This window comes from Brassica napus, chromosome C2 (assembly GCF_020379485.1).
Source record: "Brassica napus cultivar Da-Ae chromosome C2, Da-Ae, whole genome shotgun sequence".
Classification (NCBI taxonomy): domain Eukaryota; kingdom Viridiplantae; phylum Streptophyta; class Magnoliopsida; order Brassicales; family Brassicaceae; genus Brassica; species Brassica napus.
In genome coordinates this window covers 29852226-29875115 of record NC_063445.1, presented here as the reverse complement: position 1 = coordinate 29875115, position 22890 = coordinate 29852226, and the positions used below count along the sequence as shown (strand labels likewise).

Below are 22890 nucleotides of genomic sequence, written 5' to 3'. Positions count from 1 at the left end.
ATAATGACATGGTCAAACTCATAAAGACATAATGTTGAATGGGTCTTCCATGTGGCTGGATGTAAACCCCCAATGGACTCTAGTTTTAAACTTGTATGGTCTAGGTTATGGACCATCCACTTCATGATTAATAACAATTACAAAAATGAGATTTGAATAGTTATTTTTCTTTTGTCAGTTCACATGAGATATGATTTCTAGAAATAAATACCTTTTAAGTTTTTTACAAACAATAGGAAGGTGATTTAATTGACTTTATTGAAGGGAAAATCTATAAATGTGAAAAGAAAATATATTTCCGTTTTGATTAAAAAGAACACTATATCATCGAAACTTAAAAAGGCAATAGATTAACGTTTAATGATTTTGCTCCCTCAATACCGACACTAAAATCCATCCATTGGTTACACTATTTAATCAAAATTAAGTGAAATTAAAATATACTAGAGCTTGATCCGCACGGCTGTGCGGTATTTGTTTTTCACTTCACTATTTAAATATTTATTGGTTAATATTTTAAACATTTAGCATATTTTAAAATGTTTGTAAACACAATAATTAAATAGTTTACATGGTGTAAAAAAATATTGACCTGTGCTCACGTACTAAACCATCCACAAATATTGACGCATTGATATGTTCGAGTAATATTTTTTTAACAGGAAATTGTTTCTCAAGTGTAAAATATTTAAAAAGTATTTTGATTAGATATGATGAGATCTAGATACATCTGAAAGGAATATTCGGTTTTAACACTAAATGTTGTTCTACAACTAAATTAAAGATATTTAAATCTTAGCATAGATATATTTTATTCTAAAATAACTAATAGTAAAAAAAGGGTTAAATATATATTTTTTTATGAATTTTTGATATATATATATATTATGTGAGATTTAGATATATTAAAAAGAATATTCGGTTATAAATATTCCATATTGTTATACAAGTAATTAAAAAATATTTATATCCTACCATATACAGATTTATTGTTGAAATCAATTAATAGTGACTGAAAAGTTTAAACATGTATTTTAGGAATATTCTAAATACATACATTTTAAGTCTTACAGCTAAATTTGTGGAATTATACGATACTTAAGAAATATTGCATATTATCATTTTAAAAAAAATTAAACTTGAATATTCCTAAAATTGTATCATGGACAACTAAAAACTATAATCATATGTCTTCAGCAAAGGGTTGGTACTATTAATATATCATCGACAACTGTTTTGTTGGAAATGTGAGGATAAATACATTATAGTATAGATTTTTGTGGTGTCCTCCGTTAATTACATTCCATCTCTTTACTAAAGTAATAATGTATAATAAATGTAAGTTACCGAAATGTTAGGAGAAATTAAAAGTGAGGATATTACGTCAGTTTTGTTGCCAAACAATTTTTATTAGTTATAATTATTTTAGGAAATTATGTAAATTGGAAAAGACAAATATTAATTAAAGTTAAGATTATTTATTACTCCAGTGACATTGTTTTGTAAATAAGTTATAAGTTTTAAGGGTATTTCTTATTTGTATTTCTATTTTAATAAGATAGATGTGTGAGTAATAGATTCTCGTTGAATCATTAAGTCTATTAATAACACCGCAATAATCACATTAAATCTATTACAAAAACGAGATTTGAATAGTTCTTTTTTTTGTCAATTTGCATGAGATATGATTTATGGAAATACGTACCTTTTAATTTCTTTACAAACAGTAAAAAATGATTTATTTGACTTTTGTTTTCATCTCATTGAAGGGAAAATTTATAAATGTAAAAAGGAATGACATTTCCATATCATTCTACAAAGAGATGGGACGCAAGGGTAGCTTATAAAAGACCACAAGACATGACACAAACATGCATATTCCCATCTTCATCTCTTTAGACTAAACTGAAAAACGAGAAGGTAATCTACTTTTCTCACTGGTCGTGTCTGTTTTTTGTTTTCTTTTTTTTCATTAGTTTATAATTCATATTGGCCAGAACTCTGATTCCAATCATAATGCGAGATTCCAGTAACCTCTTTAATGAGAGATGATCATTGGTCAATGGTCATCCAAATATCTACAACTGGTTTGTTTTTGATAAGTAGTGTATACTTCAATTTTTTTTGACCAACCATTTTGGCTTTCTGATCATTTGTTGTATTTGATTCATGCAATTCATTTTATTGCTTATGATATATGTTTTATGGATCTCTATACACTTTTGCTTTCTTTTGTACAAGTAGTGTCAATGTTGTGTGGAAGACTGATATGAACCTTGAGATTTAGTCTTTAAGAAAAAGGTTTTGAATTTGTTTTTCATGGCTAAGTGTTGTTTCTGGTAAATGTTGACATCGTTTTAGCAGGAAAAATGCCGAAGGAGAGACCAGTTCCAAGCAACCGGACCAGAGTGTCACCATACCCACTCCGCTCTACAAGGACTCAGAAAGAACCTATCGAGGCACAAGGGCCAAGCCAATGGGAGGATGTCATATGTGTGATCTGCCAGGACGCGCCACACAATGCCGTCCTCCTGCGCTGCTCTTCATCCTCTAATGGATGCCGTGCTTACATGTGCGACACGAATGTTCGTCACTCCAACTGTTTCAAGCAGTACCGCAAAAAAAAACATGAACCGCGTAGCCAAGGTCTTCAACTGTCCGTACTGCAGAGGAGAGGTTCATGAGGCGATGAAGGTGCAGTCGGGAGGAAGGAGAGCTATGAATGCTAAACCGAGGTCTTGCGCTTTCGAGAACTGCAACTTCTCAGGGACATATTCTCAGCTTAAGAATCACTTGAAAGCTGATCACCCTGGTTCCACCCGACCCTTGGTCGACCAGGAGAGAGTGCGGGCATGGGAACAGATGCAGAGAGCTACTGAGCACAATGATATCATGACTGCAGCTGGTCTCTCGCATGCCTTGGGGGTTTCCTATGAACAGCTTCCCAATGTTCCTCCTCGTCTAGTGATTTTGCATTGGGTCAATGGAGTGGTTCTGAGCATTTTGCATTATGAGCTTCCCAATAGTCTTCCGCATAGTTTCGTGGTCCGGGCTGGGGTCAATGGGGTGGTGCGGGACTATCTTTTGCGCTTCAACGGGCTTGACACTACTTTGCCTCTCGTGAACATAATTCGTAGATGGACTCCCTGAAGATTCTTAGCATTGTTCAAAATTTGGATATATAAATAACCCTTTTTTGATGTTTCAAAAATATCCATAATGTTCAATATTATATCATTCATTCTATAATTCATACTAGGTGATTCTTTTGGTGCTTATTTATAAAGTAATATATTATAATAACTAATTAAAATTTTACTTTCAATTTTTTTATATTTTACATATAACTTTTTTAAATAATATAATATTATTTTAATTACACACATAATTTTAGATATATAGTGTCTAGTCAGTTTAGTTATTATTTGGATGTATTAAATTATTTCTATTTCTCCAAATTCAACAATAACTTTTTCTAAACACATATAATTTCGATTAATTTTTTATTTGCATTTGGGTTAGCTGTTATCTTTGATAGTAAAATAATGTATAACAATATATATTTCTAAAAATTGAATAGAAAATAACTAAAGTTGACTGAGTCAAAATTAAATAAATGAATATAAGATAATATGTTGAAATTTATTCTAAATAATATTAAACATAAGAATTAGATTTTCTTGTATATTTTTATTATATGTATATTGGATTATATGAATATAAAGAAAAAAAATAAATTAAAACAAAAGTAAATATTAAGCAAAACAAAGTTCTTTTTCAATACGGTAAAGTATAATACATTTAGTTTATTAAAATAATTTAGAGTTATGCTAGTTAAAAAAAAATTTGTAATTATTTGATCAAATTATGTTCATAGTAAAGAAGTATTATTAGTTTCCTTTTGTAATATTTTTTATCTTGCTTAAAATATTTGTTTTTAAATATTTTTAACATTTTAAAAATACACACTGATTTTTGGGATTTGTATATAAAATCATTTTATATTAGTTAAATATTTTGAAACTTTTTATAGATATTGTTTTTTTTATTTTGTAGTCTGATAAAAATGTAAAGAAAGTGTGAAAAATTTTCTATAAAATACTAGTATGAAAAAAATGAATAAATTATCTCAATAATAGTAACTATAAAATATTTTTAAGCAACGAAAGATAATTTTTAATGTTATTTTAAATTATTAATCTAACAAAATGGATAGATATAAAATACATTAATTATTTTGAAAATATATAACATAATGTTATTTAAGATAATGTTTTAAAAGGAAAATGATTTCTTTTCTAATATCAAAATTATTTTTGTGAATTTTTCTTCTTTATGAAATCACACTATATATTAAAATATGTTCATACTAAATTCGTTGAAATTTTTAAAAAAATTTCTTTTATTATAAATGTTATTTGGAAAAATTAAAAAGAAAAATAAATTTAAATTTGGTTAACAGAAATTAGTAAATAAAATGTTTATTAAAAAAAGATATTTTAATTCATTAAGAGTAATAAATTAACAATTGACTATCGCAATTGTGGACACAGAAATATTTTATGGCTGATATACATATATATATAAAAAAATGCATAGAGAAATGGTTAAAGAGCAAAAAGGGAAAGAATAAGAGTATGGCCTCTCTCAATTATTTGGCAAAAAAAGGTTGAAGGACGAGAAACGACTGTCCACGAAGATGGACATATATATCTATTGTGGTGGAATAGAAGTAAAAAGCATAACGAAAACCAAAAGGGGGTTCGCGTTTCAGAAGCGAAGCCACCACCACACCTTTCTTTCTTATTCTTGGGAGTTCAGTGGTGGTGATCGCCATGTCCGTCACCCATTTTGCAGTGATAAGTTTATGAAACTTAATTTGCTTGTAGATTTAAAGAGAAGCTAGGATACATAGCCTTAAAGTACTGGGAACACGCAGGGCACTCAAAAGACTTGCCTTTCTCCAGCCAAAACCAGACAAGGTCATGCTCATCCTCTGCCGTTCAAAAGATATATCTCTCTTTGCTCCACATTAAAGTGGGTAAGATATGATATGGGATATGTAGAGAGTAAGAGAAAAAGAAGAACACCTGCTTCACCTCCTGGGCAACCAACTATTCTCATGTGGTAGTAGGATTTGACTATAGCAGGAGCTTCCTGTAGCAGAGATAATGCAAAAGTGAAAACAAGAATCTCAGGCTATCTGTTGTTCCCATATCCGGTCGGTGATGTAATATTTATAAATGATGTAAAGGGGTGGAGATTTTCGTATTAATAGTCAAGAATAAAAAAGTTCGGTCAATTACAAGAACTAAAGATGCTCGTCTAAATAGTTCGTCTAAACAAGTATCTTTCTATTTTATGGTCTGAGGTCGTCTGGGCCGAGCTCGTCTAGTGGTCGAGGTCGTCCGAGACTTTATCTGTGATGTAGAGGCGATGCTCTCATTTTCTGTACTTTCTGTACTTTTCTGAATGTCCTTTCAATGAATCTGACGTCTTCTATTTATAGTGACGTACGTTTTGTCTTCTAGCGAAATCATCAATTGTTGTTTAACGGGCCGGACCTGATTTTGGGCTTAGTTCTTAATGGGCCTGTGCTAAGTCCATCTCCAACACTATCCCATGTTGATTTCATCATCCAAGACAGTAGTAACCTTTGTGCCAAAAGGACCCTCGGGAAAGTCTACACCGAGCAGCTTCCTTCCCTGGTGAAGGTGAAGCAATTAATAGCAATCAGAATCTGATGAAAGTGTAATGAGAATACATCACAGAGCCTTTGCAAATTATGAAAGTAACATACGAATCCCAAACTAACATTTGAGCATCATCAAACAAGAAGAATGAATTGGGCTTCGAGTTCCTCTTTCTCGTGGCCAGTTGCAATATGCATCACATCTTCCACACGCTTCTTCTTCACAGCAGTTTCCGCTGACACAAAAATCAATCCCTCAACATTTGACATATTACAAACCTAACAGCGTCCATGGATCAATCGACATGCAGAATGCCATTCAAAATCAGGGACAAGCACACGATGAATCAGCATGGATCGAGATCCGTGACTTACCAGCAGCGGAGCCGAATTGGCGAGCGAAAAGCGAGGAATAAGCAGAAATGGAGGAGGCACGAGTCGAGAGAGGAAGGTGAGTGGACTCAGCCGCAAAGGAGGAGCCAACGGCGGAGATTAATTTCAGATTCGACAAAAGGATTCTCCACCACATGATGATGGTGTCGATTCCTCGGGAGTAAATTACAGCCGATTCTCAATGGCAAACGGGAAAGAGGAATGCTTTGACCAACGACGTTGTTTCGACATTAATATTAAATAAATGAAAAAAATAAAGGATCAAATTTTCGGGATTTTTGAACCCGACGTGAATCGAACACGCAACCTTCTGATCTGGAGTCAGACGCGCTACCATTGCGCCACGGATCCTTGGTGCTTAATTGCGTGTCTTAATCATAAATCACACCAAATTTAAATTGATTTTCCGACGAGAGGTTGATAGATAAATTAGGGTTTATTGTTTGCGTCTCCTTCCCCCTCCCTTGCTGACTATTACTCTGACTTGGAGTCTCCATTATTTTAAAACGCAGGTGGTGAGGACAAGCACTAAATCGCCAGCTGCTTTCTTATTTGAAGCCTGTTTAATTCCACTGAGGTGAGCCGACTAGTCCATGTTAGCTTAAGGTTTTGGTTTTTAATTGGTTCAGCCATTGATTTCGTATTACATCTGGGTTTTGGTTTGTTGCTGTTGTTTTATATTGAGTCTTTATGCCCTTCTTTCTCTTAGGAAGACTTAAAAGATGGAGGAACGCAGCGAAGTCTTGAAGAACAATAGGACGCAAGATATCTCTTGGCTTTGCTCTCTTTCAGAACCTGAACTGGTACTTATATTTATTTATTTACTTTGAGACGAGTAAAGCCATTCAACGATTGTTATTACCAATCCTCCCCACCAAAATTTGTTTTTGCAGGATTTGCTCATCAGCTTAAAGAAGCTAGCCATTCAGCGAGCTGAAATAACTGATCACTACGAACTAGCTGATCATTTTGATCTCAAGTTGCTCCGCGCTCTTGGTATGTCTTGTATTTTGCTTCTATGTTGCACAATCATGATTTGTGAAGCTTTCCATCTTTTACAAGTATGTTACTTGGGGGGTATATGACAGGGTTTGTGCTAATGGAATATGTAAGAAAAAAGGATACCTCCCTTGTCCCAAGCGCTGGTCATCAACTGATGGGTTTGGATAAATGCAATCTGTTGAAAACTCATGTCGATGATACAACAATAGACATTGAGGAGATTGTGACTGGAATCTGCAAAATCAAAAAGAAAAAGAAGAAGAGAAAACCCATCAGATTAAGAAGTAAATCTCTCAAAAGGTTGGTTGGTTGGTTATTCTAATCACTACTTGGATCTACTTTTTTCCTTACTAACTAAATTTTTATACCTTCCTTGTTTGAAGGAGGCGTTATAAGTAGCTGTGGTTGCGGTGGGGGAGAGAAGACTCTTCATCCAATAATGGAACATATAAAGGGAAAAAAATCAGGATATTTATCAGCCAGCAGGAGCACAAAAAGATGGATTTTGATGAAAAATGCATAAGCATGGTCATGGACATGGTGGGACGCAACGATGCAGGGGTGGCTTCCTTGAATAGTTAGCTTCTTTTGCCAAGCAAGTAGCTTACTTTGTGCTGTCTTGTGGCAGATTTAGAAAAGCTGCATCTTTCATAGTAAAGGCATTATGATGATTTTATATCAAAGATGCTTTAGTTTGAGGACCCAAGTGTATCTTTATCATCGCTTTGTATTCAAATGTTAAAGAAGTTCAGAGGAGCAGGGTTTTTCTTAAATTTTTAAAATGGGTGGGGCTATAGCATGATTAGTTCCGAGTAGAAGTCCTCAAAGTGCAAAAAAAACAAAAGTATATGTGAATAAAAAGGATATATGTTCTGGTAATTACTGGTAACTGCGATGGGCTTACTTTACCAATGGGCCTGAGATCTCTTTCTCTCTCTCTGAGATTCATCTATCTCGCAAAGCTTCTTCGCTTTCCCTCGTATGACTGTGGAAATCAAAATTATAGGTAGCGGAAGGAAACCAACAATTATGGAGTCGTTGGTTCGAGTTGATCGGGCTCGCTTAGAAACAACCCTAACTCCGGGGGCGATGTGCAGTCGCAGAGTTTGGTCACACTTCACTCCCTCAGTGACCGTCACTGAACTGGATCTGGTAATGCCCCCCACCAAACACCACTTTCCTTGGGTTTTTGTAACATCTTTTTGTTTTGTTGATAGGTGAGAGGTGTCTTACAAGCTATGCAAGGCCTGTCTAGCCCCGTCATTGTCTGGGACCAAACTGGACAGTCTTTCCTCGCTAGAGCCAACGAGATTCGCGTCTCTCATTTGTCACGGGCAAGCCTTCATGCCCTTCTCGCTCCTTTTTTGTATGCCGCAACATGTTTGAAGCTCGTCGAGTCTATCCTCGCTGGAATTAGCAATAACTCTCCTCCTACCTTAATGGCATTTTCTAACTCTGCCTCTGCCTGGCTCCAGGCAAGCATCGAAACTTACTTTCTCGAACATTTATTTTGCTGAGACTTATATACAATTGGCGTTAGGACAGAAACTCAGAGACATTTCTTTGAACGAGGAAGTGAAGATCAACGACTCTAGTCTTACTGCCACTCCAACCCTCTTGGGATTAACTAGTTCTTTATCTAGGTGTGTTGCTGCCTATATATATATATATATATATATTCTTTTTTATTCAAGAGATAAATTTGTGTATATCTAATCTTTTTTCTCTATTTGGTAGTCTGTGTTCAGGTGCTGAATACCTTTTACAAGTTGTGCGAGGTGCTATCCCTCATGCGTATTTTGATCCAAGTTATTCTATTTCCACTTCTGAAGTTGCTGTCCACGTTCTTGATTTCCTTTACAAGAAGTTGGATCAAGTATGCCTTGTCCAAGGTGGTGAGGTTTGTTGCCTTTCTCATTCTGTTTTTATGTTTTTTTTTCACTTCGTTTTTTATTTCTTCCCAAGCTGGTGTATTGATATTATCTGGATCTCAGGTGGAAGGATTTCACATGCTGCTGCAAATCTTCGCTGGAACTTTATTGCCTTATATAGAGGGTTTGGATTCGTGGTTGTTTGACGGAACTCTTGATGATCCTTTTGGTGAGGTACGTATTCTTGCAGTTGTATCTATCTTCTATGTCTCTTCTTAAATTTCTTTATAGCAGTTTAACATGCATCAATGACTTCTTTGCAAGGCTAGCTGATTGAAAGTTTAATGATGATGATAAATCTTTGGTTGTGGTTTTTTGCTCTTCGCAGTTGTTTTTTACAGCCAATCAATCCGTCTCTGTCAACGATGCAGAGTTTTGGGAGAAAAGTTATATCTTGATGAAGGTGCCGGGCCCAAAGTCAAATGAAAAGAAAGGACTGAGTGGAACTGACTCCAGTTCAGTTTCTGACAAAGAGCAGAACAATCGGGTGCTATGCCCATTATTCTTAAAAGACATCTCTAAATCGATTGTTTCTGCTGGGAAATCATTGCAGCTGATGCAGCGTATTCCTTCCACGTCTTCAGAGATTCATTGCCATGGGAGAAATTGTTTTGGGAATTCTACACTACCGGCGAAATACAACAATAGTAGGAGCACTGCAGACTTATCCTTGTCTGAAATCTTTTGTCTAACGCTTGCTGGCCTTATAGGCCATGGTGATCACGTCTCTAGATATCTGTGGAAAGATGAGGCGGATGAGTGGGAGATTTCTCCAACTTTAGCATCATATATAGGTGTAGAGCTGGGGAGTGACATGGTTGACAAAGATCTTCCAGTTCTCACGGGCTCAGAGCGAATGTGGTATAAGTTGTTGGTCGGTGCGGTGCAAGAGAAAAGAGCTATGGAGGCCAAATCAGAACACCAGAATGCATGTTATGTTACTGGTGTGAAGGAGGGAAAAAATAGCCTCACTGTCAAAAAGGCATTGCAGGGTTTATTTTGTCATGAAAACCCTGTTGTTTCAGTATCTAAAATGGATCTTGAGAGGAATGAAAATGCTTGGGATGTCTTGAACTTATCACACAACTACTGTCTACCCGCTCTAAATGATGAAAGTTTGTTGAGTGCTGTTTTTGAGAAATCTTGCGTGGCAGATGCTGGATTGGGCGGCACAAACTACAAATTTGGATTCCAATTTGGTAGATCTGAATACCTTTCTTCTCAGGATGATACCGACGTTCTTGAAACGTTGTTTCCCTTTCCCACTTTGCTTCCGTCATTCCAGGTACTTTGATATGATTATTCTGTGTCCACTATTTCAGTTTTATTCCACGTGCAATAGTGTCTGATAGCTGACTTTGGAATCTTGTTATCAACAACAACAACAAAAGCCGAAGCTCCATATGTCAGAGTTCCTACCTTTCCAAAAGAATAGTACACTTCTTTCAAAAGTTCTCAGCTGGATGCTGAAGGCAGAGCCAAAGGATGCTCCGCTTCCTGTTGTAATAATGCAAGAATGCTTCACAATCTACATCAGGAGGCAGGTACGGTGATTTATGCTTTGCATTGCCCTTTGTTTCTACGACATGCATACTTTTGCGAACTTATGAAAGTTGTGCGTGTTGTAGGTGGACTATATTGGCAAAATGATTTTGTCAAAACTAATGAATGATTGGAAATTGATGCACGAACTTGCAGTGTTGCGTGCCATTTACTTGTTAGGTTCAGGTGCGTATTATGTGCTTCAGCATCTTTGTCATCAGGGTCATATCTGGAATCTAAATAAAACCGTAAAATTTTCAGGGGACCTTCTGCAGCATTTTCTGACTGTCATATTCAACAAGTTGGGCAAGGGAGAGTTAACAAATGATGATTTTGAGTTGAACATAATCCTTCAGGTAACCAAGTTTGATTAACTTCTTTCTAGTGAAATTGCTCCTCATCTTTATATCACTTCTAAGAAGATTCTGCTTGTTAATTGTTTGCGTATATATCACTGTTCTATACTGTATATCTTGTTCACAACATACAAGGTTGATTCCAAATTGTAATGTTCTACAGGAATCAATTAGAAATTCAGCTGATGCCATGCTGTTAAACAGTCCTGATTCGTTGGTGGTATCTATTTCCAGAGAAGGTTGTTTAGACAAAGACAAAGATGACAAGGGTGATGTAGTACCCCTTTCTTCCACTCGTAAAAGCCGTGTTAACAACTTTGGGATAGACTGCCTCGAGTCTCTCAAATTCACATACAAGGTACAGAGAAAGACATTTTCTCGTCCAACCTGTTGCAGCCTATTAACATTTGTGTATTTAAAGATCTAAACTATTTTTGAAGGTGCCATGGCCGCTTGAGCTTATTGCCAATAGTGAGGCCATTAAGAAGTATAACCAGGTAACCCTTTCTTATCCATCTTTCCTTTTTTGGGTAACAGTTTGTTGTTCTATGTGTTAATTATTTAAATGAAAACAGGTGATGGGATTTTTGCTGAAGGTCAAACGAGCAAAATATGTGCTTGATAAAGCACGACGGTGGATGTGGAAGGTTTTTGATATCCCTCGAACTCACTTCTTTCTTCTTAGAATGTTTCATGTGACATCTAAATCCACTTTCAAAGTGAATCAGTGTTTTGATCAATATGGTTAAATATAAAGAGTATTGATAATAACGTGGTTTAGTTTGATAAAATGAGTGACTTGGTGCGTTTGTGTATGTGATAGGGAAAAGGCTCAGCAACAAAAATCCGCAAGCACCACTGGTTACTGGAACAAAAGCTACTCAATTTTGTGGATGCTTTTCATCAATACGTAATGGACAGGGTATTGTCTGATACTATATGATTGGTTATAATTACAAATATCACTTTTCAAAGCTGATCGTATGGCCTCAGTAATGGTGAAAAGCTTACCTGGGATTAAACTGGATCTTGTAAACAGGTATATCACACAGCATGGCGCGAACTGTGCGAAGCAATGGTAAAAGCAGGGTCTCTAGACGAGGTCATATATGTACATGAGACCTACTTGTTATCGATTCAGAGGCAATGCTTTGTGGTTCAAGAAAAGCTGGTAAATGGACCATTACATGATCTCTTTAGTTGCATAAGATTTTATATATTTGAATTTGTGACCAAATGTTTGGTGGTTGGTGTATAGTGGGCAATCATCGCAAGTCGGATCAACATGATTCTGGGATTAGCTCTAGAGTTCTACTCGATACAACAGACACTGAGCAGCGGTGGAGCAGTCTCAGCAGCGATCAAGGCTAGATGCGAAATGGAAATAGACCGCATTGAGAAACAATTTGAAGACTGCATAGCTTTCCTCCTTAGAGTAAGGCCATCGAATCTAAAACTCTGTATACTTGTTAGTTGTAATATGAAAGCTTAGTTGATTATTGAATCTGTAGGTACTGTCTTCGAAGCTGAATGTGGGACACTTTCCTCATTTGGCTGATTTAGTGACCAGAATCAATTACAATTATCACTACATGTCCGACACTGGAAGCTTGATGACTGTTTCTGGAGCAGAGACCAGCTCATCTAGAACATGAACTGCCAAATATGATCTCTGAATCGACCAATCTGAGACGGGGGAAATCTTTGGATGGTCTCGGACTTTTCTTCAGTTCTTTCATAGTAGCTTTCAAAGCTTTTAAAATAGATATGATTGTAAGATGTGGGTGAATGCATTATTAGCTCAAGACATTTCCATTTTGTATATGTTTTATGTGCTTGTGATGTTTGAAACTCAAAAAAATAAAAGGTGTCAGGCAAAAGAAAAGAAGAAAAGTTTTCTATAAAGTTTCAGCCTGTTCCGAGAGACTATTTGTAAGCATACTTGGTGCTGGTGCTGCTATTTTATTCAGAAGAAGAGATACACTCAGGATGTTATAAAAAAAAGAGGGATGCACTCAGGAAAAAGAAGCTTCTGCACTCTTTAATCCCTTGTCTTGACACTAGCCAAGGCAAATAAAAATTTACTTTTGGTTAAAAAATGTGTTAATTTGCCTACCAAGTACCAACTATATTAAGAGACAATATTAATAAAATAACCATGTAAATGTTCCAAAGAAAAACGTTCCAACAAAAAAAACCATGTAATAAAGTGGGAGATGAATAGAATAATTTGACACAAAGTTGAAATGATAGTTGACACAAAGTTGAAATGATAGTTTTGTTCAAACAAAACTATTTGTAAGATTAAAGTACTTTACAATTAATACTACGGTTAAAATCGATATAAATTGTATCAAAATTCTAGATTGACATTTTTTTGTAACAGGAGAATTATATCATAATCCATAAATTCAAATCTAAATCTATTTTTTTTTTAAGTTTACTTTTAGATGGTTTGAAATTTTATTACTTATGCGCTATTTGAAAATAAAAAATATATTTTATTACAATTTTAGGTATTTGTCTTAGAAATATTTTTGATGGAGTTTCCCTTATTTATAAATGAAACTTGTCTCATTTAAATTAATAAGGAGAGAGGAAAGTTTCTGATGATGCCCATGCGCATGTAAAGCGCGTTGAGCGCATCATCCCAGAATCCTAAGACTAAGACTAGAGATGGCAAAACATGAACCTGCCCGCGGGCCCGGCCCGTTTGAACTTGCTGCGGGTCGGGATTGATTACTAAGATTTAGGCCCGAATTTTTAGCGGACTTCGCGGGTTGAGCTTGTGCGGGATTGGGCCAGAAGCGGGATGGGCTCGGTGTGTACCGCGGGACGCGCGGGGATCCGCAAAGACATCGTCACTTTGAGTCTTCAAGCTCTCACCGAAAAATAACCTGAGAGAAATGGTGATTAGAAAGCTGATCTCTTATGGCTTCTCCTCTTCTTTGATCCGTCACAAAAACTTCGATCCACGAAAACAACTTCTCCATGCATGTTCTTCATCTTCTCGTTTGATCAATGTAGATCTTCATCTTCTCGTTTGATCAATGTAGAGTCTCTTCTCTGTTTCATCTTCTTTCTTTCTTTTTGAGTCACGATTCAAGAACTATGGGCCTTTTGAAGTTACTGATGAACATCAATGCATTCAGGTAAGGATAAAGTTTTCGATTACACGTTCTTTTGCTCATTACTGTGATTTAATTTGTAAGGAAAGATAAAATTTTTGGACCTAACTCTTTATTGTCGATTACATGATCTTTAGTGAAAGAAGAACAAGATATTGGGTCTCTTTTGTCTCTTATCAAGCGGCTACACATTGACCAATCGTGTAAGTTGTTCTGTCTCATTGCTGTCTCTTATCAAACAGCTTCTTATCGACAATATATGGGTTATTTTAGTTGTTCTTGTTTATTGTCATCAAGTCAATGTTTGCGTGTAGTTGTTCTTGTTTGTTCTCATCAAGACAAACGTTTAAAATGTTCTTGATTCTTATCGAGAATATATGGAGCCTGTTATGCTCTGTTTTTATATTTGTTTTCGCTCTGTTCGGTCTTGATATTGAAGTCAGAAGTATGTTCGGTCTGTTGTTTCTTAATGTTCTGATCGTATAAACTCAAGTGATTTTAGTCATATATTTTCTAAAACTTTTTCTTTATAATGACATGTTATGAGTGGGGGGTTGTATTATGATCAAGGAGGAGAATGATATGAGAATGCAAAGGACACTTGCATTCCGATCTATAAGGCAAAGGACCTCAGGTTAGTCTATGTTCTATTTTTTTACTAAGACGTCTTCATTGCTTAAGATAAGAGCTGATAAAATTTAGGTACTAGGTCAACATCACCTTCTACAGAGCCTCGTGAGATGGATCAACAAAATGTTTGTGGAGGACCGAAAGGAACATTTGAGAACTATGGTGTAAGTCTCCTGTTTCTATTTTTTTTTTAAATTAATTCTGGACCTGCGCTAGATATGGATAGCTTTGAAAGTCTGGATATTCCATCAAATCGTTTTTAATTTTTTTTTAAAACACTACATAATTTTTTTGCGTTTCGCAAAAGTAGTGTTGCTGCGAGTGGAAAGACAGCTCTCCAAGCTTATTTGGATGAACCTGCGCTAGATATGGATAGCTTTGAAAGTTTAGATATTCTCAACTGGTGGAAAGATAATACTCACAGGTTTGGTGATTTGCCAGCAATGGCTTGTGATCTGCTTAGCATTCCGATCACAACAGTGGCTTCAGAATCCTCCTTTAGCATCGGTTCGAGAGTTCTGAACAAATACAGGAGCCGTCTACTTCCGAAAAATGTGCAAGCTCTGATATATAGTAGGAATTGGCTAAAAGGATTCGAAGCTTATGAGCATGGTAAATTATTCACATTATTATATATTTTAGGGTGCCATGTTCTTTAAATCTAATTAGCTTCGATTTTTTTTTAATATTTCCGGAAGATGAAATAGTTGGTGAAGAAGAGACACTACCATGGTTCTGATGATGAAGTTGAAGAAGAAGAAACTTGATTTTTATTTTGATCTGGTGTTTTTATTTTATTTACATTATGGATTTCGTGGCGCTCTTTTTCTTTTGTCGGGTTTTGTCCCAATGAGTTTTCCCGATAAGGTTTTTACCGAGGCCACATTACATAACTTGGATTTTGTTTTGGTGTTCATTTACATTACTTGGATTTGATTATTTGGATTTGCCATCGTTGCTTCATGCCATTCTTATGCATACCGTGGTGTTAATCTTAATGACTATATTATGCATACACGTGGTGTTATAACCTCTTGGGTGTTATGAGTTTAAAATTTTAAAACAAGTTTCTAAACTTCTAACCAAACAAGTTTATAAACTTCAATAACTTCAATCGTTTCTATATAATTTATAAAAAGTCACCACCATACGCATCAAACCAAACAAGTTTCTAAACTTCAATAACTTCAATCGTTTCTAATCTATGCATACACATCGAGTGTTGGCCATTCTCTTATTTACGTACTTCTGAATCACTAATATGATTTCTTCTTGAGTGGATGATGTGTGCTTCCGATACGATTCTCAATCCTTTGGCTGAGCATCATTGTGTTTAACTGATTCATAGGACTTATGTTGTGTTCTCATCTCTATTGGTCTCTGCTTCTTGCAGGTGCTATGCTCAGGTTAGAGATGGTGGGACGGGACACAGCGGGTCGGTACAGCTCAATTGCCATCACTAGCGTATGTGTTGATGAAGATCGGAATCCTGCGGGCCTGTACCGCCAAAGCTTGTGCAAGTCGCGGATCGGGATTGGACAGCACATCTAGAGACCGCATCCCGCGCGGGCCTGTACCGCCAAGACCCGCATTGACCGTGTACTGCGGCCGGGGGACAAGGCGGGTCGGTACAACCCAATTGCCATCTCTAACTAAGACCATAGGCGCGTGATTAGGCCTTTCACAGCTAGTATTACTTTTCTCCTTCCTTATTTATATTCAGTACAAAAGAAACTTGGTTTGGTTCGGACATAATAAATAGAAGACTTTCAATCCACACATGAAAACAGAGAAAATTACAATAACTCTGGTCATGATGAATACACACAGCTGCTAAGATCTCAAAATCACCCCCCAACTTCTTTCCTTTTGGGGAAGACAAAAAAAAAACAAAACACAAACCACTAATCGATTGTGATCTAAGAAGACAACAAGAAGTGATCACTCAGTCACTAAGTACAAGTCTGCTTATGAATGGGGTCATGGCTGCAAGAAGCGCCTTTGGACACTCCTCATGCGGCAGATGACCACATCCTGAGATTGCTACTAGCCTCTGTTTGTTTGAACAATGTCTAATGTTAGTCCCCGAGAAGAGAGTTATTCGTTTTAATTAGATATACGGAAGACTTACAGAGTTAAAGAGTTTTGAAGCCATGACTTGGGAGGACTTGAGGGGAACAAGTGCGTCTTCTGCTCCAGCAACGACTAATACTGGTAAGCTTTCCACTGCTTTGAGAAGCGACTGTGCATTTTGAGTTGAAAGCACCATCTCGGATGAGAGTCTACCTATCTCGTGAAGCGCCTCGTCCCAGCCTTCGACATGGAGTGGTGCCTTGTATAGCTTTAAGACATCTGATGTCATCTTGGCAGGATCATACCAAGCTCGACGGTTCACCACCTGAGCTATCTCAGTTCGCAAAAGCGGGCGAACAAGGTGTTTCTTTCCTAGTGATGTGTGCAGAAGTATTCTTGCAAAAGCTGGGACTACTTCCCTCGTCAAGCTTACATTAAGCAAAACCACTCCTTTCACTTTGATGGTGGCATCATCATTTGATGCTACCAATCTTTGTGCAGCCTTGAGAGCAATCAAACCTCCATCATCATGGCCAACCAAGACTACCGAAGCAAACCCCATTTCGTGGCAAAAAGCAACAAGCATGTCTACCTGCAAACATCCAAGAACAGATCATTGAGTTTTTACATTTCTTTCTGAAGTGCAAATACAAAAGCTTCCACCAATGAAGATCAAATTACCTGATTTTCCAGAGTGTAAGGGTTTGGCAACTCTCTTTCTTCCAAATCCTTAACATGAGGCCTAGCGGTTAATCCCCAACCAGGCCTATCAAAGGCAGTGACAACACAGCCAAGCTGATGGGCGATAGAACCCATCACATTTCTCCAAGAGAACACTCCACCTCCAAATCCATGTACCAGCACTACACCAAAGCTTCCATCTGAGAGATCTTGCTGCTCCATGACACCACCACAACTGGACGCATTCATGACATCCTCTTCTTCCTGAGTATCTTTGAAAAGAAGAGGAGAAGTAGGAGAACCCTCTAGGAGAGGATCGTGTAAGGAAGAAGAAAAATTGTTGTTGAAGAGGCTGCTGCAGCTTTTATGGTGATGATGATTGAGCTTGTTTCTAGTGACCATGCTCAATAGTTTCCTATCAAGCTTCAACCTTCCTGCCATCGCCTCCGGCACATTGAGCATAGAATTAGCTTCGGGAGAAAGAGTTGAGGAGACAGACGACTGCCGAGGAGAGGCAGGTGTGCAAATCTTGTAATGCACTGAGAGTCCCGTGACTGTAACGAACAAGCTGTCAAGATCAGCGAGTACTCTCACTGGAAGCTCTCCATCATGTGATGTAGATGAAGTAAGCTTCCGTCTGACCTCGCCATCAGTCTTGGAGACCTTCCGCACCAAAGGAATGGGAGAACGTGGGACTTTCTGGTAACTGGAGAAGACACTTTTACACGAAAGAACCTGCAAACAAACACACAGAAGTCAATGAGATGATGTTTAGTTAAAAGCTTTGCAGGCAAAGTTAGTAAGCTTACAGCTTCAGGGTCGACCGCTCTGTGGAACAAGAGTTTCCTCCGAGCTCGGCAGCTAGTTCTATAAGCAACAACGGTGTGACCAAGAGCGAAAACCACAGAAGAAAGGAACAAAACTGGCATTCCCCAAGACTTCTTGAGGTGAAGTCGTTGCCTTGACGGAGAGATCGATGCTTCAGCGTTGAGCTGAGAGTTAGCAGTGAAAATGCAAGCTTTAACCGAAAGAAGAACAATGGAAACAACGGAACACAAGGACACAGTTCCGAGGTAAGGTCCGTGAGAGAGTGCAGCCCCATCGGAGAGTGAATATACACCTGTTCATAAAATAAAAATACATACTTTGAGATTCTAAAAAGTGGAAAAATTGAGAAAGAAAGGAGGGACGGTGAAAGGTACAGATGACGAGGAAAGATCTGACGAGGGAGACGAGAGGAATATCAGTCAAAGAGCTCTTGAAGCTGTATCTGCTCAAATGCTCCTTGAAGCTGTAACACGTCAAACAAGTAAAGCTGGAAAGCAAAAAGGTTGGGACCAAGACGTCGCCGATGGCTACGAGCACAGGCAAGGAGGAGACTAAGAGGGAAACCAACATGGCAACCATGAAAAACACCGTCTTTAGGCATCTTCCCAATTTCTCTACGACCTTCCCCATTCTTCCCCAAACCTCCCTGAATTCAATTCCCAATGCGTAAAATTGGAGATCGATTGGGATCAGATCAGATCGTTTGATCTATGTTTGTGTTGAGAAGCTAGCGAGAAGAAACCAGCAATCCACCAAGTTCGGAGGATTTTGTGAGGATGGTGACGACTTGGCCATCTGCCGGCGGCGAGAATGAAGAAGGAGGAGGGGGAGAAACCAAAGCAATCCCCTTTTTTGGCAAATTAAAAAAAAAAAAAAGGGAAATCAAAAAGCCATTGCTACTACGATTCTGAAAGGAAGGATCAAAGCTTAAAAGAATTTCAGAATCGCAGGAACGGCGAAAAGAGAAAGAGAGAGAAGAAGAAGAAGGAGATTAGAAAAAAGGGAGACACTTTTGTTTGTACAGAAAGAAAAAAAAAGAAGCAAAACCTCCCCTTTTTTCTGCTCCTATTTTTTCACAACCTTTTTTTTTTATAAGCTTTTATTTATAAGAAATTCACTTTTGTTTTTATCGGTCATTTTTCATTCATACGAGAAAAAGCTAATTTAAGATTTATTCCAGGTAATTAAAGTAAAGCCTTTCCCCCACTTGCTATTTGCGAATTTTTTTTTTTTTTTTATAAACAATCATCGGCTTACCAAAAAATTAAGAATCATGTCTATGAGACAAAGGGAACAACGAACGAGTCACAAGCGGCGTTGGCAATATTTACCCTTAGCTGAACAGAATCATCACTGCACACTTCTTCTATGCACCCACCACCAGATAATATCTCTTCTCAGACCTAATACCCAACAGAGAACTGGCTGCATTTTGGAATAATTAATCTTTCTAATTATTTGTTGCAAATTACATTAAACAAAACAAATCAAGAGTGGTGACTGTTATACCCCTATAGAGGAAGTACTGTTACAGTGGTTGGCTTCAGACGACGACAGATAGCAGCGGGAGAATCGAGGCTGTTTTTTTTTTTTTTTTTTTTGGTGACCGTTAACTTTCAAACTTGGATTTCGTGTAGTTTTGAAGATTCTTGTCGGGGACCATTTTATTGTCACAACAGTCCCCACATTTCTACTCTCTCTCAATCAGTGTCTCTAGCTTATGACACAAAAACAATGTGGACAATCATCGCTAAATATATCATACTTTGCTTGTACCTTTTCACATGTATATATGTACATGACAAAAAAGACATATGTATACGTATATGCAAATTAAATGGCAGCAAACTATCTGGTTGTAACTAGAAATTCGTGTAACCAAAATGCATAGATAAAATTACTTGACTGAAGGCACATAGGTTCTTTTTAACAGTGTGTCTCTTCTGATATACTTCTTTGATACACTTTCATATTAATATATAATTTTTTATTTCAACAAAACTTAGTTAATTCACTGTCCCTTTTATTACCAATCAAAATGCCACATAGATTAATAATAAAATACATTATTTTTTATTTTAAAAAATCTAAAATAATTGAAAAAAATAATGACGTTTACTTTAATGACGCTAACGCCACTAACTAAACCCTAAATCTTAAATTCTAAACTCTAAACCTTAAATCTAAACCCTAAATCCTAAATTCTAAACCCAAACTCTAAACCCTAAACCCTAAACCCAAACCATATATCTTAAACCCAAATCCTAAACCCTAAACCCAAACCGTAAACTATAAACCCAAATCCTAGATCTTAAACTCAAACCCTAAATCCTAAACCCAAACCTAGACTCTAAACTCAAATCTTAAACCCTAAAGAAACAACATCAACATTAACCCAAACCTTTAAGATATAGGATTTGGGTTCAGGGTTTACGATTTGAGTTTAGAGTGTAGGAATTAGTTTTGAATATATGGTTTGAGTTTAGAGTCTATGATTTGGGTTTAGGATATAGGGTTTGGGTTTAGGATTTACGGTTTAGGTTTAGGGTTTAGGATTTAGGTTTAGGATATAAGGTTTGGGTTTAGGGTTTACGGTTTGGGTTTAGGGTTTAGAGTATATATTTAAAGTTTAGGGTTTAGTTAGCGGCCTTAGCATCATTAAAATTAGCGTTATTATTTTTTTCAATTATTTCATCTTTTTGAAAATAAAATTAATCTATTTTATTATTAATCTAGATGGTATTTTGATTGGTAATAAGAAAAGAGTTGAATTTAAAGGTTCACCCTAAGACAGTGCCGGTCCAGAGTTCTTGGACGCCTAAAGCGCATTAAAGAAATGATGCCTTTTAGTAACAACAATTTTTATTTTAATTTTTTTAGACAAGCTAAAAAAACAAAATATGTTATTTTGTATGATGCTAAAATTTCGTTAAAAAACCCAATAGACTGATCTATTATATAAGATAAAATAAATACTGATTTAAAACGTCTTTTCTTATTTAATAAATTATCAGAAAATATTTTTGGTTCATATGTTTTTTTGGCTTAAATCTTTGGTTCATATTACACCAATTTGTTTTCTGTATAGTACCTAGTTGGTTGATTATAAGAGCCAACAATAAATTTTATAGGCTTCAAAAATAATAATTTTCATGATGTTCTTAGTTTTACAAAATACAGACAAAATTCTAAAAATAATTGGGAGCAAAAGATAATTAAAAGAGGAAACGTGAATGGTATGAGTCTGTGAGAAAACACTGATTAGAAAAGGAAACTAGATTTTTGTTTTGTCTCCAAGTCGATTTGTTTTATTGATATGACTATTATTTCATAAACATATCGAAACATATACACTGAAACTGTCAATAAATGAATCAGATTCTTTCATTTATAGTAGAAAAAAATAATTAAAAAGTGAAAGTCAAGATTCGAACCCGCATGCTTGAACTATAAAAAGAAGATTTCAAACCACCCGACCAACGATAATTAACTGTTAATATTTGGCGCCCCTAATTTATATACAATGTGGCACCTAAAACCCTAGCTTCGTGGACTTTGCCCCATGGTGAACCTAAGTCTTACTCTTTTTATTTTGAAAAGCAAAATATAAGCGTCTTTTAAATTAATATTTAGATCATAGCTACATATGAAAAAAAATAAAGAATGATACTGTTCTAGTAGAAAATAGACATTATTATTAAATATCCTCTCAGTAACAAAATAAATAAATAAATATCCTCTGATTTGCTTCTCCACATGCAAAAGGTTAGAAAATCGCAAATAAAAATGACGCAAGAAGAAAGTGAAAATGGCCATACATCAAAATGACATTGATGCATTCTTTTTCGATTTGTGAGATCATGCTTATAAGACCGATCACGGGCAAGTTAGTGAATTTAAATAGTTTTCAAAATACGATATAAGATGCACAAATGTTGAAAAAGGTAGGAAAAGCCTAGCAGCAGCAACTGAAAGGAGCAAAATCACGTGCATGGGTCCCTAAACCCGAAATCCACTAGTTTTCTATCTTTGTTTGCTTTTTGCTCTCATTTAGTTCTGATGAACTTTCACACTTTTGAGCAACTCATGTGGGCCGTAGTTGCTGCAGCATCTAAAGCTGCCCGAGGTACAAACCTTCCCCCACCATTTTAACTCACTTTCATGCATCCCCTCCTCCAGTTTCACCATTTTATCTGGTTTTCTTTTAACCAATCTATAACAAATAATTGAACTAGATCTCCCTCCCTATCTCTTTTTGGCTAAAGGTTAACTATATCTACATTTATTTATTTTTCGTTTCTATCTGCAATAGGATCCGAGGCAGTGGATTCTGTCAACTCATGTTTTCTTAATACTACTATTGAATTAATACAATGCTAGTTTCCTGGAAGCTGGAAAACTAATTTTAACAGTTATCAGTGTGTACCTATGACTTTGGCTTAAAATAAACGACCAACTTGTTTTATGATTTGTCATTTAACCACACATGTCTTGTCGGGTATAAGTGCGCTGGCTGTTTGACACACTGAGTGTCTAGCTTAGATAGTAAATAGTAGCCTAACCTAACTAACTCACCCGTTTTTGTTAGTTAAATGTTTTATATTCTCCTCTCCTACATTATTACTCTATCGCAC

At 36.4% G+C, this 22890-nt stretch overlaps 3 protein-coding genes, 2 non-coding genes and 1 pseudogene across 6 annotated transcripts; 3 read left to right on the top strand and 3 right to left on the bottom strand.

Moving 5' to 3' along the window:
- Positions 1-1317: 1317 nt before the first annotated feature.
- Positions 1318-3907, top strand: LOC125582112 (annotated as a pseudogene).
- A 1337-nt stretch (positions 3908-5244) lies between these two features.
- On the bottom strand, positions 5245-6332 carry LOC106398609. The gene is made up of 3 exons (XR_001279940.3): positions 6068-6332; positions 5816-5928; positions 5245-5705 (listed from the first exon to the last, which is right to left on the bottom strand). It is a non-coding gene; the product is annotated as an uncharacterized LOC106398609 (transcript).
- A 32-nt stretch (positions 6333-6364) lies between these two features.
- On the bottom strand, positions 6365-6436 carry TRNAW-CCA. Its single transcript has one exon. It is a non-coding gene; the product is annotated as a tRNA-Trp (tRNA).
- A 62-nt stretch (positions 6437-6498) lies between these two features.
- Positions 6499-7860, top strand: LOC106398596. Of its 2 annotated transcripts, none has more exons than XM_013839125.3 (5): positions 6499-6662; positions 6795-6888; positions 6979-7081; positions 7174-7387; positions 7471-7860. In XM_013839125.3, exons 2-5 carry the CDS (start codon positions 6808-6810, stop codon positions 7484-7486), a joined length of 414 nt encoding a protein of 137 aa, XP_013694579.1. In that variant the 5' UTR covers positions 6499-6662; positions 6795-6807; the 3' UTR covers positions 7487-7860. The 2 variants fall into 2 exon arrangements, with proteins under 2 accessions (XP_013694579.1, XP_013694586.1); XM_013839132.3 differs by having other exon boundaries at positions 6551-6662; positions 6799-6888.
- A 120-nt stretch (positions 7861-7980) lies between these two features.
- Positions 7981-12821, top strand: LOC106398587 (gamma-tubulin complex component 5-like). The gene is made up of 16 exons (XM_013839116.3): positions 7981-8239; positions 8305-8562; positions 8633-8730; positions 8825-8987; positions 9082-9192; positions 9347-10303; positions 10410-10562; positions 10647-10746; positions 10822-10916; positions 11080-11274; positions 11357-11413; positions 11492-11563; positions 11740-11838; positions 11956-12087; positions 12175-12351; positions 12428-12821. Exons 1-16 carry the CDS (start codon positions 8069-8071, stop codon positions 12569-12571), a joined length of 2982 nt encoding a protein of 993 aa, XP_013694570.1. The 5' UTR covers positions 7981-8068; the 3' UTR covers positions 12572-12821.
- Positions 12822-16433: 3612 nt separating this feature from the next.
- On the bottom strand, positions 16434-19336 carry LOC106436776. The gene is made up of 5 exons (XM_048747492.1): positions 18631-19336; positions 18238-18548; positions 17429-18163; positions 16806-17339; positions 16434-16727 (listed from the first exon to the last, which is right to left on the bottom strand). Exons 1-5 carry the CDS (start codon positions 18884-18886, stop codon positions 16620-16622), a joined length of 1944 nt encoding a protein of 647 aa, XP_048603449.1. The 5' UTR covers positions 18887-19336; the 3' UTR covers positions 16434-16619.
- Positions 19337-22890: the final 3554 nt, after the last annotated feature.

Excerpts from the sequence above, each read along its gene's own strand:
- LOC106398596 (XM_013839125.3), top strand. The coding sequence starts at position 6,808 with ATGGAGGAACGCAGCGAAGTCTTGAAGAACAATAGGACGCAAGATATC. Across the intron at positions 6,889-6,978 it reads CTCTTTCAGAACCTGAACTG|GATTTGCTCATCAGCTTAAA; the intron begins GTACTTATATTT and ends TTGTTTTTGCAG. Across the intron at positions 7,082-7,173 it reads CAAGTTGCTCCGCGCTCTTG|GGTTTGTGCTAATGGAATAT; the intron begins GTATGTCTTGTA and ends GGTATATGACAG.
- LOC106398587 (XM_013839116.3), top strand. The coding sequence starts at position 8,069 with ATGACTGTGGAAATCAAAATTATAGGTAGCGGAAGGAAACCAACAATT. Across the intron at positions 8,988-9,081 it reads GCCTTGTCCAAGGTGGTGAG|GTGGAAGGATTTCACATGCT; the intron begins GTTTGTTGCCTT and ends TCTGGATCTCAG. Across the intron at positions 12,352-12,427 it reads GCATAGCTTTCCTCCTTAGA|GTACTGTCTTCGAAGCTGAA; the intron begins GTAAGGCCATCG and ends TTGAATCTGTAG.
- LOC106436776 (XM_048747492.1), bottom strand. The coding sequence starts at position 18,886 with ATGGGGAAGGTCGTAGAGAAATTGGGAAGATGCCTAAAGACGGTGTTT. Across the intron at positions 18,164-18,237 it reads GAGCGGTCGACCCTGAAGCT|GTTCTTTCGTGTAAAAGTGT; the intron begins GTAAGCTTACTA and ends GTTTGTTTGCAG. Across the intron at positions 16,728-16,805 it reads CTTCAAAACTCTTTAACTCT|AGGCTAGTAGCAATCTCAGG; the intron begins GTAAGTCTTCCG and ends TCAAACAAACAG.